Here is a 14234-nt window from a genome sequence, read left to right as displayed (position 1 = left end):
CTTACTTGAAGTGCCCGACAACTCCTTAAAAAGAAAAAGCCTGGAAAAACTCTTATGAGTAAGGTCAGAGAAGGGACAGGTATATCTTAACTGGTTAGGGTGTAATTTGACAGATGTATTAATATAGTAATTAGATCCACTTCACTACAACAAAAAAAAAGGGGGAGAAATCCTGTAATTATATGGTAAAAGAGAAAAGTATGGTCTAAAAGTCTACTTCTATTTCCTGCTCTCAGAGAACTGTGGACTGTTTTCCAGGGGTTGATCCAGCATTACAGAAGGAATCCAGGACTCAGATGCCCCTTCCATCTGCAACTCCAGCCTCAGCAGCGTCAGCATCATCATCCTCATCCAAATTTCACCGAGCTCGCTCAGGGGGAGCCAGAGATGAACGCTATCGATCTGGTAAGGACAGGAGCAAGAGCTCACCTGGGATTCCTGTTAGTGAGGAAGAATGTACCGTGTCCTCTCAAGGAGTCGAGCTTATTATTTGTCCACTGATGGAAAGCCTTACCTTGGTGGTTCTGTATAAAGAAACATCAGACTTGTAGCTGCTGAATCAGAAAGAATGCTGAGCAGAAAAAGCAAATAACTTTTTGCCACCTTAATTTTCTGGCCTGAATGCAACGCTTCAGTGCAAGTTGTGCACAGAATGGAAAGCCTATTTTAACCATGTCCGTAGGTAACCAGATTCAGTGAAGTGACAAGTAATAATTTGTTCCTGGAATTGGTGATTGCTGTGCATATCTGCTCTAGGAGCTTGGGGAATGAAAGCTGGCTTTCTCTGTGCTTAAAGTACTTCCAAAGAGCAGCAGAAGTGGCTGACTAGTGCCCTGCTGGTTTCCAGTTCTCCACTTAAGGAAAGAAGAAGGTGGCAGCACCTAATTTTTGTTTCCTCCTGGCTTTGTCTTTCACCTTGCATGAACAAGATTGAAGTTTTCTTCTCAACAGGGACAAATAAAGTATATCAAATACACCTTCTCCATTGACACTTCTATCATATACCACCATTTCATAAAGCGTTAGAAGGGCCTACTGTTCTGGGTTTTGGAAAAGCATAACTTAAATACGTTGATCTGAGAAAATCATGTAGATGAGCTCTCCTTTGTGGCAGTTTTAAAATAAGCTGTCTTCTCGTCACCAGTGATGACTCTTCCTTTAAAGAGTTCTGGACATTTGCGGAGGGATGGAAGACGCCTGTCCCAGCCCATTCCAGTTACTCTCAAACACGTATTTACAGCCACAGCTCGTAACTTTCAAGATTTACACAAAATCTGCATCCATTCAGGTTTTTGAACATAAGGCTTTTCCCTAAACCAGACAACTGGCTCAGAATGTGTCAGTTTATAGTCCAGAGTGGCACCTGGGGCTGTATCCACTGTTAGCTTATGGGTGTGTTTTAAGTTATGCGCAGACATATTTTAGGATAATCTTTGGTGGAGGGGAACAACCTGGTGGGTTTGGGGTTTCTATAAAAGTTGCTAGAGACACAACAATATAATGACTAATCCAGAAGATTCCAGGTTAAAAAACGTGGCGCTGCTGTATAGCTTGCTAACTTTAGAAACCTCAGTTGGTTTCCCTGTTTGTTTTTTTTTTAAAAAAAAAAAGGAAACGTTACTCATGAGACGGCAAAATGTAGTTGTTCGGGAAGGTACTGGAAATGGCGAGTTGCATAAATGTGGGCAGCTAGCAGTGGCTGCACATGTGTAAGCCTTGTGTGCTTTTCTTCCTCCTCTACTGTTGCAAAACTGAGCATGTAAACTTCCATTTTGCAGATATCCACACAGAAGCAGTTCAAGCAGCACTGGCAAAACACAAAGAACAGAAGATGGCCCTGCCCATGCCAACGAAAAGACGGTCTACGTTTGTTCAGTCTCCAGCCGATGCCTGCACCCCCCCAGGTTAGGTTCTTGCAGCGTGCATGTCTGTGTGGATGTTAAGGTACGCATTAGTAACAGTTTCCAAATCAGGAGGCTGCAATTGTCAAAATATTCAAGCTCTTCAGCACATTGTAGGTAGTCTGTTACTCCTGTAGCTCTCTTGCTACGTTTGAGCAGCTGCTTGTTTTCATGGAGCTGCTGTTAGGGCTGTGAGAATGACTCCTCTTCTGGGAGCTTTTAAAGAATCAGTTGGCAAGAGCTGAGCAGGCTTTCTGGACTGAGGCTTCTTCTTTTGCTTCTTTCACACCTATTTCAGTTGCATAACTCACGTTTCGATTTTTTTAAGGTTTAATTCTCAACATACAGGAAAAGGATTTGCAGCGATGTACATTTCTGGGCAAGGACCTTGGAGGGTCCTGTGGGATTCCGTGACTTGCAGGACTTTTCCTTCCTAACCCCTCCCATGTAATGGCTGCGGCAAAATACCTGGATAATGTGGTGTCTGTTATGGTGCATGTGCATCAGATACTGATAAACCTCTCTGTTTCCAAGCAGCTCTGTGCACTGGCTGAAAAATGAATATGTGTCTTCTTCGGCAGTAACTTTTATGTTGTCTCTCATTGTGCAGAAGCATCACAGTCATTTGGATTGACGAAGTCATCTGAATATTATGAATTCATATCTCACTGTGAATTCATCTCTCTGAAACTGCTCTGCTAGGCCACTTCCCTCGTACCTATTTTTTTACCTCTTTTTTTTTTTTTTTATACTTCATTTTTTCTTTTCCTTTCTACTGGGGCCTACTGCATGTTCCTGGTGTCTGCTGCCGTCTCAGCTTTCTACTAACCTGTCCAGCACATCTGAGCTGTGGGTACTACACAAATAGAGGTTAGCGCTTAGAGTGTGACTGGAATCAGCCTTTCTCTTCCGCTTGTAACTGCATTCTACTTCGGCAAGTAGGTAGACCATTATTTAATAGGTTGATTTACTAGAGCGTAGGCAGGCAATCGCTTCGAGGAACATGTAAATTTTAGGCCAAAGCCTCACTGAGTGTTTCTATGTAGCACTGTACAGCTTAAGATACCTCGTTATGTGTGCTTTCTTCATGATAAGTAAATAATTAGTTCACAGCTTTAGGATAGACGAGGTGTCTGTTCTCTCAAACGCAAGATGCAGTTCCTTGTTGGAGTTTGCTCTCTTTTGTTTTGTTTTGGGGTTGGGTTTTTGTGTTTGTTTTCTGCAGTTGAAAGGGACCCATTTAGAACACCAGACAAAAGCATTTTCTGCGTGTGGCCTTGGCACATTTGTTTCCCAGCGCCTGCATTCTGCTTTGTTCCTGTGAATATTCAGTATTGACAATAATTCTGACCCCTCGCTTTCCATTTCAGAATTACCAGGGTTAGGCAGTGCAGCTCTGATACTGTAGAATGTGATTGGAAAAGTAGTGAGAGATAAGTTAATGAATTTGGAGAACCCAGGGGAAGGATACTTGTCTGAGGAGGTGAATCTGTTGTGTGCTTTAAACAGGGGCAGAACACCAGGGGTAAATGTGTTCACACTGGAGATGTCTGCTGCTTTAACTTCTGTTTTGGCCAATGTAACCATGTATGACACAGCCTGTGAAAAAAAAGACCTTCGTATTCCAAGCCTGTGCCGTTGATACGTGAACTGGAAAGAGAGCATGTTCAGTGCCATGTGCTTTTCCCTAAGCAGCTAGATTTTCTTTTCTGCTTCCACACAGACACGTCTTCTGCATCCGAGGATGAGGGGTCGCTAAGGCGCCAAGCTGCTCTTTCTGCTGCATTGCATCAGAGCTTACAGAATGCTGAGTCTTGGATCAACCGATCTATTCAGGGGTCATCCACATCTTCATCAGCATCTTCTACACTTTCCCATGGAGAAGGCAAAGGGACCAGTGGGTCACTAGCTGATGTATTTGCCAATGCTCGAATAGGTAGGAGATGGGTATGAACAGAAAAATTGCTTCAAGTTCAGATTGTATTAATAAAGCTGGAGTTGCTCATTGCGTAAGGGAAATTTGGATCGAGAGTTTAGTTAGTTTTGATGGAACTTGCTAGGATTTGTTGGAGTTGCACCGTCATGATGTTTTTTTCCCTGAAGAATTTCAGAATATTGAGTTGGTTGAAAAAGGGGAAGTGGGGAGCAGGAGCTTATCGAAGTAGAGAAGCCTCCAGGGGGTGATGACAGTATTGACAGGATCAGTAGGCACAACCTTCTTTCTGTATACTGTGTTGTTTACGTCTACAGCTACCTGAAGCTACTGTGTACAGAGCTACCGTATGCAAGTAGCATTTGGCATCTGTGTCCTGATGAATACCATAGGGGTGTCTTTGCCGATGGAGTGGGGGAAATGCTGTGTTTTAATGTTCTCATTTTGCTCTAAGGCCTAAAGGTTTATCGTTTGCGTTAAGATTTTGAAAAATTAAAAAAAAGAAAGAAAGAAAAAGAACCAAAACCAGCCATATATGTGAACAAACGAACATGTCATTAAAAAAACGGTTTTAGCAGAGTAAAGATTTAGCACAGATCTTTTACGATTAGTCTGAGAAATAACCAGAGCATCCAGGTGTTGAGAAGATGGAGCAAAATCTACAGATCTGGATACCCCAGGCTCAGTTTTTTGAGGCTCTGAGGTGCTCCTTGCTGCTGATGCTTCTGTATGAAATTGCCAAGTTTGTTTTTGCTCTGTGTGTGTTTGTCTTTTTTTTATCTGCTGTTAAGGATATTACTGCATCTTAGGAGGTGTCTGTATTTTGTGTGCTCTCTGCTTTTGCTTAACTGGTTTGGGGCAAGCAGTGCATAGAAGTGCTGGTGTTTTTAACTGTTTCACTTAATTTTTTTTTATTGCTACTATTTTTGTTTGTTTGCTGGGATGCAAGTTGTTTTCTGAAACAGAAAACTGGGGAAATTGCCCATAAAATGTAGTCAATATAATTAACGTGTCTTTGAAGCAGAGAGGCCATTTTAATTGGAGCATACAGAAAGCCACGTTACTTTTGTAATGAATTAAGGTAATATAGCTTTTTACCTACTATCTAATATAATTAATATTTTATGCAGAATAGAAGCCTTAAATCTGTGTTGGATTTATACTCGCCATGTAGATGTCACATTCACCCTGTCTTAACACCTAATTTAAATGAATAGGAACTCTCGGATATGCAATTTTATGTCTCTTTGGAGAGAGCAATAAAAAGCCCCGCAAATATTTAGAGTTGTGCAAAATCTAGGTCCTTCCTAGTGATCTTAGAAGCTCAATACATGAGAAATATTCCTTGCCACTGTATCTCCAAAGCTATGCAGAAATGGAGGTTTTTTGTTCTCCTTAGAAAGAGGGCAACAGAGAATCGACTGCAAAAAGCTTTCTGTGGGAACTCTTCAGTGTCTGACCTCCTTCAGGCTCTCACTGTGCATGCCAACATATCGTTTCAGAATTGTTAGGTTTTCCCTGGGTAAGCAAGAGTTGCTGGTTCTATTAAGCTAGAACAGAATATTCTTGCCCTATCAGATGATTGAACCTACTGTGTGGTATAAAGAAATCCCACGGAAGCAAAAATCGCTTATTTAAGAGAAAGCTGACGAGAGTATGCAGATTTACGTGCAGTTTTGAAGCTTACAAACTCATCTGAAAAGCAGAACAGTGTCTTGCAACTTAAAGCATAAGTGAGACCCAGCTGGCTCTGGTCATTAGATATTAAGTTTATTATTTAGCTGCGGGACAGGCTCATACTGTTTAGCCACCCAGCTGGAAGAAGTTTAAACCCAACACGATTTTTTGCTGATCTGCTTTAGTCAATAGCTTACTGCGTGTTTTGTTTTAGAAAGCCCTTACTGACAAAAGAAGTTAAATAGTATAATTCTAGCAAGAGAGATTACGGCATAGGTGATGTAGGTTTTTGTTCTGGGGCTTTGAATGTTTCAGAGCTCATGCGGATCTCTTACAGTGCTGAATGTTCAGAGGTTGAGCTTGATTTGAAGGTTACAAACCAAGAACAGGAATTCTCTTTTGCGAAGCACTTTCCTGACGTGGACAAAGCCACTCATCTTGTGCCTTTGTTTTCTGTTTTCCAGAACAGACAATGTGCACCTCCTAGAGCTACTTAATATTTAGGAAGCGGTGTGCTTAGCATTAATAAGAGCTCCCATACATTCAACCCATTAAATTCTTAAGATTGTTGGTAACAGGTAACTAACACTTTGCTTGTTCCATCTGACAACAAAAAGTATATGTTAACTGCCGTCTCAATTTTCTCCCTTTTTCTAGAAAATTTCTCAGTTCCCCCAGATGTCACAGCAACTACCTCCTCTTCCTCCGCACGCCCGGCAGCGATTGACCTTCCTCCTTCAGGGATTGTGAAAGGCATGCACAAGGGATCTAATCGGTCTAGTCTCATGGATACTGCTGATGGTACGGAACCTTTCGGTCTACCCAGAAATTAGAATGGTGTTAAGGAAGGGCTGCAGTCACATGATTTTTTTTTTCTCCTGACTCAAGTTTATCCCATTTAAGCACTTCACAAATTTGAAATGGCCACGGCATTAGCATTAACACGTTCCTGTGGGGCAGTTATGACACTGGTATTAAGACATTCCCGTGCTGCAGCAATTGCCTACTACGTACTGAACTGGAGAAAATCATGGGAGAGATAATAATAGGCTTTTCTCTACCAATTTTTAAGAAAAATATTACAAATGCATAGGTAGGCTTCTTGTCCTAGAATCCCCGAAAGGAAAGGTAAGATGAATGAAATAATGTAATTTTTAACTATAATCAGGCTCCTGTGAAGCTGATCATACTCCGAGGTGGTTGGCATAAACCTCTGTGCGGAGGGGTGGCATTAACGCTTCTGGTCTTGTTGTGTCCTCCCCCTGCTGGCAGTCCTGCACTGCAGCTGATGGATACTGCCGGCTGGCGCCGATCTGCGGTCTGCTTCACGGCAAGTACGCTGTGACAGGGGCAGGGGGCATCGGGCTTTGGAAGGGGGTAAATGCTTTAAAAATGAATTTCCATTACTAGCACTTTCTGACCACTGAGTTAATACAGAACTGATGTAATACTGGCTAATGTCATCCTGCACTGGCACAGCCTTTAGTAGTGGAAGCCAGTAGCTGAACGAGTGGGTGCACCAAGTGAAGTATCCTCCGGTGGAAGGAGGTAAGATGTAAGTGTTAATAGACATGATCAACACTTTTATTAGACAAGATCTTTCCCTCCAGGTGTTCCTGTGAGCAGTAGAGTCTCCACGAAAATTCAGCAGTTGCTTAACACCTTGAAAAGACCTAAAAGACCACCCCTGAAAGAATTTTTTGTGGATGATTTTGAAGAAATTGTGGAAGGTAATAGCACCAAATAATGGGTTTTATTAATCCTTTGTTACAAGTACACAGACATGCACGGTGCTGCATTTATGTATGCCATTGTTTTCGAAGTTGACTCTGATTCACTTACTTGCAGCTAGCAGGAGCCTTCGTGAGAAGTCTGATACAGCACCAATGTTTGAAGTAATTTACTGTAGCGTTGAGGCCACCCACAGCTCAGCAGTGAACTTCTTACAGTAACTAGAACTTAGTAACAAAAGTATTTAAATAGATTTTTAAAACCCCTTCATTTGCTTAGGCTACTTTAACTTCCCAGAAGGGTTTTTCTTCACTGGCAATTTCATTACAGCCTTATTTTATAAGATTGTTTTTTCTTTTCTCCAATGCTGTGTTACTTTCCTCACTGCTGTACTGAATACCTTTTAATAGCACCTTAGGAGAAGACTGCGTTCATGATGGGGTTTTTTTTGTGCAGGTCCTCCTAGGAAGTGGAATGCAATAGGGGTTGTTAAGCCTAAACGTGATGAGGAAAAGCATTTGTTTTCAGTGCGTCTTTCCAGCTTAAATGTCTGGTAACAAATGGGCAAAGATGAACTGGAAACATTATTGAATCTTCCTCAGTTCCGCAGCCTGACCCAAATCAGCCCAAGCCAGAGGGCCGCCAGATGACACCTGTGAAGGGAGAACCCCTGGGAGTTGTTTGTAACTGGCCTCCTGCCTTAGAAGCGGCACTGCAGCGCTGGGGAACCACACAAGCTAAATGCCCGTGTCTGACAGCACTGGATGTCACAGGGAAACCAGTTTATACCCTCACGTATGGTGAGTTGAGCCCTGGCTTCCATTGCTGAACTGCTCTGAAAGAGCAGTAGCGGACAGAACACAGGGTTGTCGGTGTTAGTGTGGTTGCAATACCTTTTGAGAGCTTTGGAGACAAAGCAGCGTAGCTGAAACAGAGGACGTGGCTGTAGATGGTAAAAGCCGTTTCAAGAACTGAAATATTCTCTTGTATGCCGGGTTGATTTAGAGTTGTGCAAGTCTCTCTTCTTTGTGTTCTAGGCAAATTGTGGAGCAGAAGTCTCAAGCTGGCCTACACACTGCTTAATAAACTGGGGACCAAAAATGAACCCGTGTTAAAACCTGGAGATAGGGTAATGAGTTTGGGACTGCCTGGTTCTCCCTCTGAAATAAAAAGAGGGTTTGGGGGGGCTGTAACTTACCACAGACGCTATAATCTTATTCTTTTAATAGCGAGACTCTTATCCCAGGGGCAGGCTAGTTGGGAGAGAAACTTTGGTGATTTTTCAGTCCTGCTGGCTGCTCTATAAGCAACTTCTTGGCTCTGGACTTTGAAACACATCTAAGGAAGAGCATTGCACCTCTGAGAGAAATGCAGAGTTTTAGATCTCTGCGTCTGGCTGTGTGTGCATCTTCGCGTGTGTGGGCATGAGGAACTCGTGTACATACCAGATACTCTGCAGAAGAAAGCGTGCTTAAAGATGCCCTGTAAAAAATGCTGTGGTAGAATGTGAAATAACACAAAGCTTTCTGACTTTTAGTCGCTATAGATCTGAACTTTGCAATTTTTCCTTGTATTTCAACTAACAAAACATTTTTGTGAATTGTAGGTAGCCCTTATTTACCCCAACAATGACCCAGTCATGTTTATGGTGGCATTTTACGGCTGTCTCCTAGCAGAAGTCATACCAGTGCCTATAGAGGTACCTCTTACCAGAAAGGTAACGTTGATGGAACTTAGAGGAGTGATAGGCTGATGTGGGATGAAAACCAAGTCAGACCATCAACCTCTGAAAGCGTTTCACAGCATCAGCTGCCGCCTTAGCAGCTCCGTATCAACGCAGTATGCGAGACCTTTGTGAGCTTGGAATAGCTGTTTAAAAATGGAAAAACATATTGACCAGAGCGCTGTGCGGAGTAGCTGGAAATGGTCGATTCACCTAAATGCTGTAGCCCTCGTTCTGTTATTGCAACTAATTTATACGGCACGGATGATATTGTGAATCTGCCCTCCAATTGCTGTGAGGGGGGTCTCATTTCCAGCCATGCTTAGCATCTGGCAGTCTCTTGACTTTGCTGGAGACTGAAGGTGCTAAGTATTTCTGAAGACTCTGGGGCACTTTTTGTAAGTTATTTGCTCCACAAAGTGTTTTCTTTACCCTTACCAGAATTTTTGCAGTGTTGCCATATTGTTGACACATCAAGACCTGTCTAAAACTGTAGAATTTCTTAAGAGGAAACAAAAGAAACAGGGTAATGGCAAACACGTGGCAAGAGAGGTGGTAATGAAATGGTGAGTTTGGTAACACCATGGGAGTCGCAGAGCTTTGCTTTTGTCTGCATCCTGGCACCTGCTACAGGAACCAAATACAAAATCAAAACTTCTCCCATTATTTGCCCAATCAGATTTCTTAGTGAGGTACCTCATTTCACTGTGTGTATCATTGTGCAATAGAAATTAGCTCCTGGGGAAGGAGAGGCCTTGTTACTTCAGCGTAAATATATGTTTTGCTTTTTTTTGCCTCATGATTCCTCTTTGAGGCATCTGGGCTTCCATTAATGAAAATAAACGGTGTATGCTTGATGCCTAGACGCTGGGCATGAGCACTTGTTTTCTGTGGATTTCACATCCAGTGCATTTTAGTCTTGCCAATGTAATATTTGTTTTATGGATAAAGAGTTCCCTTTGAGAATCACCAAATTTCCCTGCAATCTGTCCCCAGTTACATAATGGTTTCTTTCTTTTTTTTTTTTTAACAAAACTAATTGAAAAGAGCAGACTTGGTATGCAGAAGCTTCAGTAGCCCTTCTGCATTTTTGCGATGGCTTATCATTTTCCTGTGGACTTCTGTTGGCTTGTAGGTCTGTCTCCATTTTCACCCAGCAGGCATTTGTCCTGGATATAGATCATCTTCCAAAACGTGTGATGATGTAAGCTTAGAAGCTGTCATTTGAGTTTCAAACCATCGCAGACATTGGATGTAGGCGGAGAAGGACAAACCAAAGGAAAGCGTGTTTGCGGGCATGGGTTGTTTCTTCTTTTTGCTCCCCATGTGATCCCTGGTGTTACCATGCAGTTACCAGAGCATTACCAAACCTTGGCTTTTGGTAAGGGGAGAGTTGACTTACGTCACCTTTAAGCAGGAATGACGTTTCTCCTCTTCCTCCCTCAGGATGCCGGTGGTCAGCAGATCGGCTTTCTCCTGGGAAGCTGCGGTATTGCTTTGGCCCTCACCACTGAAGTTTGTCTGAAAGGGCTTCCAAAAACCCAGAATGGAGAAATTGTGCAGTTTAAAGGTCAGATTGGTTATATGCTTGCTTTTGATGGTACTTTTGCTATAGCTGAACTGTCTGAAAGCGGTTATCGGGAGTCTGAATGGATTTGGGGGGGGCAAAGTGAGCAACTTTCCTGATAGCATCACTGAACTGATGTAGGTTTATGCATACGGTGTAGATTGATCCACGTCTCTGCCAGAACTGTTTTGTTGTTCTGGGCGTCGCAATGAATCCACCTTACAAGCCAGCGTTGTCCTCAGATCCCTTCAGTGGCATTTGGCAGGGTCAAAAGCAGTTTTATTAATGATACAACAAGCTATATTTAGAAATACTGCTGGGATCTTTCCTCAGCAGAGGAAGTGCCTTGTTGCCCACTGAACTCCCCGATGAGAAACAAGATGAACCTTCTGGCTAGTGGCTTGGCTTGGCTTGGTATTTTGCTTGTGTAACTGAGCTTGGACAAATGATGGGGTTTTAGTGTATTCTTGCAGAATATAAATCCCTCAATAAATAAACTGACATTAATATTCTACTTTAATTTTGGCTCTAGGTTGGCCCAGACTCAAATGGGTTGTGACAGATTCAAAATATCTCTCGAAATCTCCGAAGGACTGGCAGCCCAACATCTCGGCTGCAGGAACTGAGCCAGCATATATTGAGGTAAGTAGTGAATGGGGAATAGAGAGCAGTTTCCGTGAGCTGAATTTAATGTTCTAATCACCAGAGAGATAATATTTTCACCTCACTACCTTAAGCTTCCCAGTTTCTAGCCGCTGAAACAAGCCTTCCACTGTGTACAGCCTGCTGTGAAGCTTATTTTAGTTTTGAATATCTTTGTGGCCTTGGGCGCTGCTCAAAATGAGTTGGAGCACACTGTTCTTGTTTCAGAAAGCTAGTAATGGAGACGACTGAGTTCTCTCAGATAGTGTACTTGATAACACAGGTTTCTGAAACTACTTAAGCCAACAGCATTTCGAGTTTTCTGTTCTTCCTAGCAGAGCTTATTTTCATTCGTACGCCTCAGTAAGGCAACTTCTAGGAGTTGCAGTGGTTTAAGTAGTAACAGTAATTCGGCTGTTCTAAGATTACAAATTGGCTTCTCAGTTTACTTGTGGGGGTAGGAAGAGATGCTGTGAGAGGTAGTAATAGTGAAATAAACACAAACACATTCAATTGCCGTCTTTATCTCGTATCTCTGGAGTTAGTTGAACATGTTTGCTGCCTGAATAGCTATATTTTCTGTAATGAACCTTGCTGACGCCTTTCTCTGAGCAGGTACTTTTTTGAGTATGTCTCAGCAGCTTTAGAGGAACAAAGCTTTATTTAATATGGATTCTGTGATTTAATTTCCTCCACATGTGGGATCCAGAGTCACACCCTGACTTTTTTTGTCTTCTGTAGTACAAGACGAGCAAAGAGGGCAGTGTCATGGGTGTTACGGTGTCTCGGATTGCCATGCTGTCTCACTGTCAAGCCTTGTCTCAGGCCTGCAACTATTCTGAAGGTAGGTGATGTCACAGAAGCATCAAAGGAGTGGAGGTTCAGCGACATCGTTTTCCATGGTTGCCTCTCATACAGTGGTCTATGAGTAACCAGTGCACAGTAGTACCTTCTTGAAAAAGAAAAAAAAAAAAAAAAGAAAAATGTGCCGATTAATTCTCCCCCGAAAGCGAAGATTATCTGTAATCTTTTCTGTCCAAAACACATCATTTTCATTGCCACAGTGAAGAGGAATAGAAAGTGGGATTTGCATCACGTCTAGAAAGTTAACAAGTGATTTCTGGTGAATCAAAAAGGGAACAGATGAATCAAAAGCGGAGCATTTGCCCACAAGCTTGAGTCTCCCTCTCGCTGTACTGATCACCTATTAAAATGTCTTTTGTTTTTCATAGTGTGAGTTAAATATCAAAGCACCTGCTGCATAGACTGGTTCTGTACTAGTCACGAGAGGCTTCTTGGCTAACCCAGAAATGGAGACTGGAAATTGCTGGTGGGAGTACAGAGAGCTCTGCTATAGGATATGGTTTTAGTCTGGTCTGCCTTGTAAATCAGGCTAATTTATATATCCATGACTGGAACTTTATTTTTAGAGCTGTATGTCATAGTACTTTGAAATGCAGAGTTTGCCTTTTGGAAGCCATCGCTTTAATTTCCATTGCTTCTGGGAGTCAGTGCTTAAATGATGTTCTCTCTTCCCCTGCTACTGCTCATGCATAATGAGGTTAAGACCCTTTCTCTTCCACTGATGAGCATTGCAGGCTGGAATGTAATTTTCTTTCAACTTTCTGGGATGCGTTGCTGCTCTTAAATTGATGTTCAGTTGTTATTTTGCATAACGAGAAGGTCTGACTGGTAAAACGTATAATCAGACAAACAAGGCTCTGCACTTGCTACCTGTGTCCCTCTTGGAGCAGATCTGACCGATTCCAACGAGGGATTCAAATGCATGCAGATTCTAGCATCCATAATGGTCACAGCTGTCCTGGCACATTTCACTTCAAATCTACAACTTCCTTTTCCCAGGTGAAACGATAGTGAATGTTTTGGATTTCAAGAAGGATGCGGGGCTGTGGCACGGCATTCTAACGGTGAGTTGGGCCTGTAAGGACTCTCTGAAGCATTTCATAACGCTCTTTATAATTGCAACATTTGAGGAGATGGTTGAGGACCATGTACCTATTAACTCAACCATTTCTCTCCCTGCTAGATCTGCAGTTCTCTGGAAGAAGTGTAGAAGCATCCTCAGTACACTTATGTGAATTCTGGGTGGGGTAGGGGATCACGGGGAGTGAGGCTGTCTCCCGTTTCCGCTACGTAACAGGTTTTGGGAGCCCTTTTCTAAAAATCTTTTTCTACTTTTCAGAATGTAATGAACAAACTGCATACCATCAGCGTGCCCTATTCTGTGATGAAAACCTGTCCCCTCTCATGGGTGCAGAGAGTTTATGCCCACAAAGGTACCTGTGTATGTTCTACAACTTTTAGCTCAAAGTTCTCAGGATAAGTGAGTGAGAGGCATTAAAACCTCAAATGCTTTAGAGCCCGTCGTCTTGCTCTTCCAAGACAAATCCCAAGGGCCAAAACTCTTAGTTTATTTCTAAATGTGCACAAAGTCCTAATGCCATGAGAATGTCAGTGCACTTGATGGGGACCTCATGACCTGTGTACTTGAAGCCAGTGCCTTTTACGAGACCAAGAAAATAGTTGAGCACAGCATGATCCATTGATCCTCAGTCCTCACCGAGGACATTCAGATGGTGATAATGATTTCTGCACTTTGGAGGAGGGGCTGCAATTGTGACAGACCCTGGCTCAGGTGGTGGGCAAGCGGCCCGTGTGCCACAGCAGGTGCTGTTCTGTGTTGGAGTTTGCTCTTACTGCAGGGCCAGTTAATTAAGGCTGGCTTGCTTTAGTGAGAGTTTTCTCATTTGGGAGTGTTGGAGTGTGTAGTCATATCAAAATGACTCATGGAAAGATTTTATTTCTCATTATGTATGTTTTTTGTGTGTGTTGATTTGCAGCAAAAGTTGCTTTAGTCAAGTGTCGAGACTTGCACTGGGCCATGATGGCCCATCGAGACCAAAGAGACGTCAGCTTGAGTTCTCTGCGCATGCTGATTGTAACTGATGGCGCAAATCCTTGTGAGTATGCACGTCCTGCTCTTTTCAGGAGAGGGGTTTCTCGGCTAGTCTCACAGGCTCAAGCTTAACTTCTTTTGTA

General features: G+C 42.7%; 1 protein-coding gene across 2 annotated transcripts in view; it reads left to right on the top strand.

The window, feature by feature from the left end:
* The window catches only part of DIP2B (disco interacting protein 2 homolog B), a 69713-nt gene that overhangs the window by 36852 nt on the left and 18627 nt on the right, over window positions 1-14234 (top strand). Inside the window, exons 3-16 of one of the 2 annotated variants that reach the window (XM_064474282.1) lie at window positions 259-405; window positions 1779-1904; window positions 3625-3837; window positions 6169-6312; window positions 7122-7241; window positions 7845-8042; window positions 8280-8371; window positions 8849-8941; window positions 10412-10535; window positions 11065-11174; window positions 11916-12018; window positions 13038-13102; window positions 13378-13471; window positions 14036-14155. In XM_064474282.1, the coding sequence (XP_064330352.1) occupies window positions 259-405; window positions 1779-1904; window positions 3625-3837; window positions 6169-6312; window positions 7122-7241; window positions 7845-8042; window positions 8280-8371; window positions 8849-8941; window positions 10412-10535; window positions 11065-11174; window positions 11916-12018; window positions 13038-13102; window positions 13378-13471; window positions 14036-14155 (1749 nt within the window). Of the gene's footprint in view, window positions 1-258; window positions 406-1778; window positions 1905-3624; window positions 3838-6168; window positions 6313-7121; window positions 7242-7844; window positions 8043-8279; window positions 8372-8848; window positions 8960-10411; window positions 10536-11064; window positions 11175-11915; window positions 12019-13037; window positions 13103-13377; window positions 13472-14035; window positions 14156-14234 lie in introns of both variants that reach the window. The other variant, XM_064474281.1, reaches the window with a different exon arrangement.

Source organism: Phalacrocorax carbo, chromosome 27, assembly GCF_963921805.1.
Source record: "Phalacrocorax carbo chromosome 27, bPhaCar2.1, whole genome shotgun sequence".
Taxonomy (NCBI): Eukaryota; Metazoa; Chordata; class Aves; order Suliformes; family Phalacrocoracidae; genus Phalacrocorax; species Phalacrocorax carbo.
This window is presented reverse-complemented; position numbering and strand designations above follow the sequence as displayed.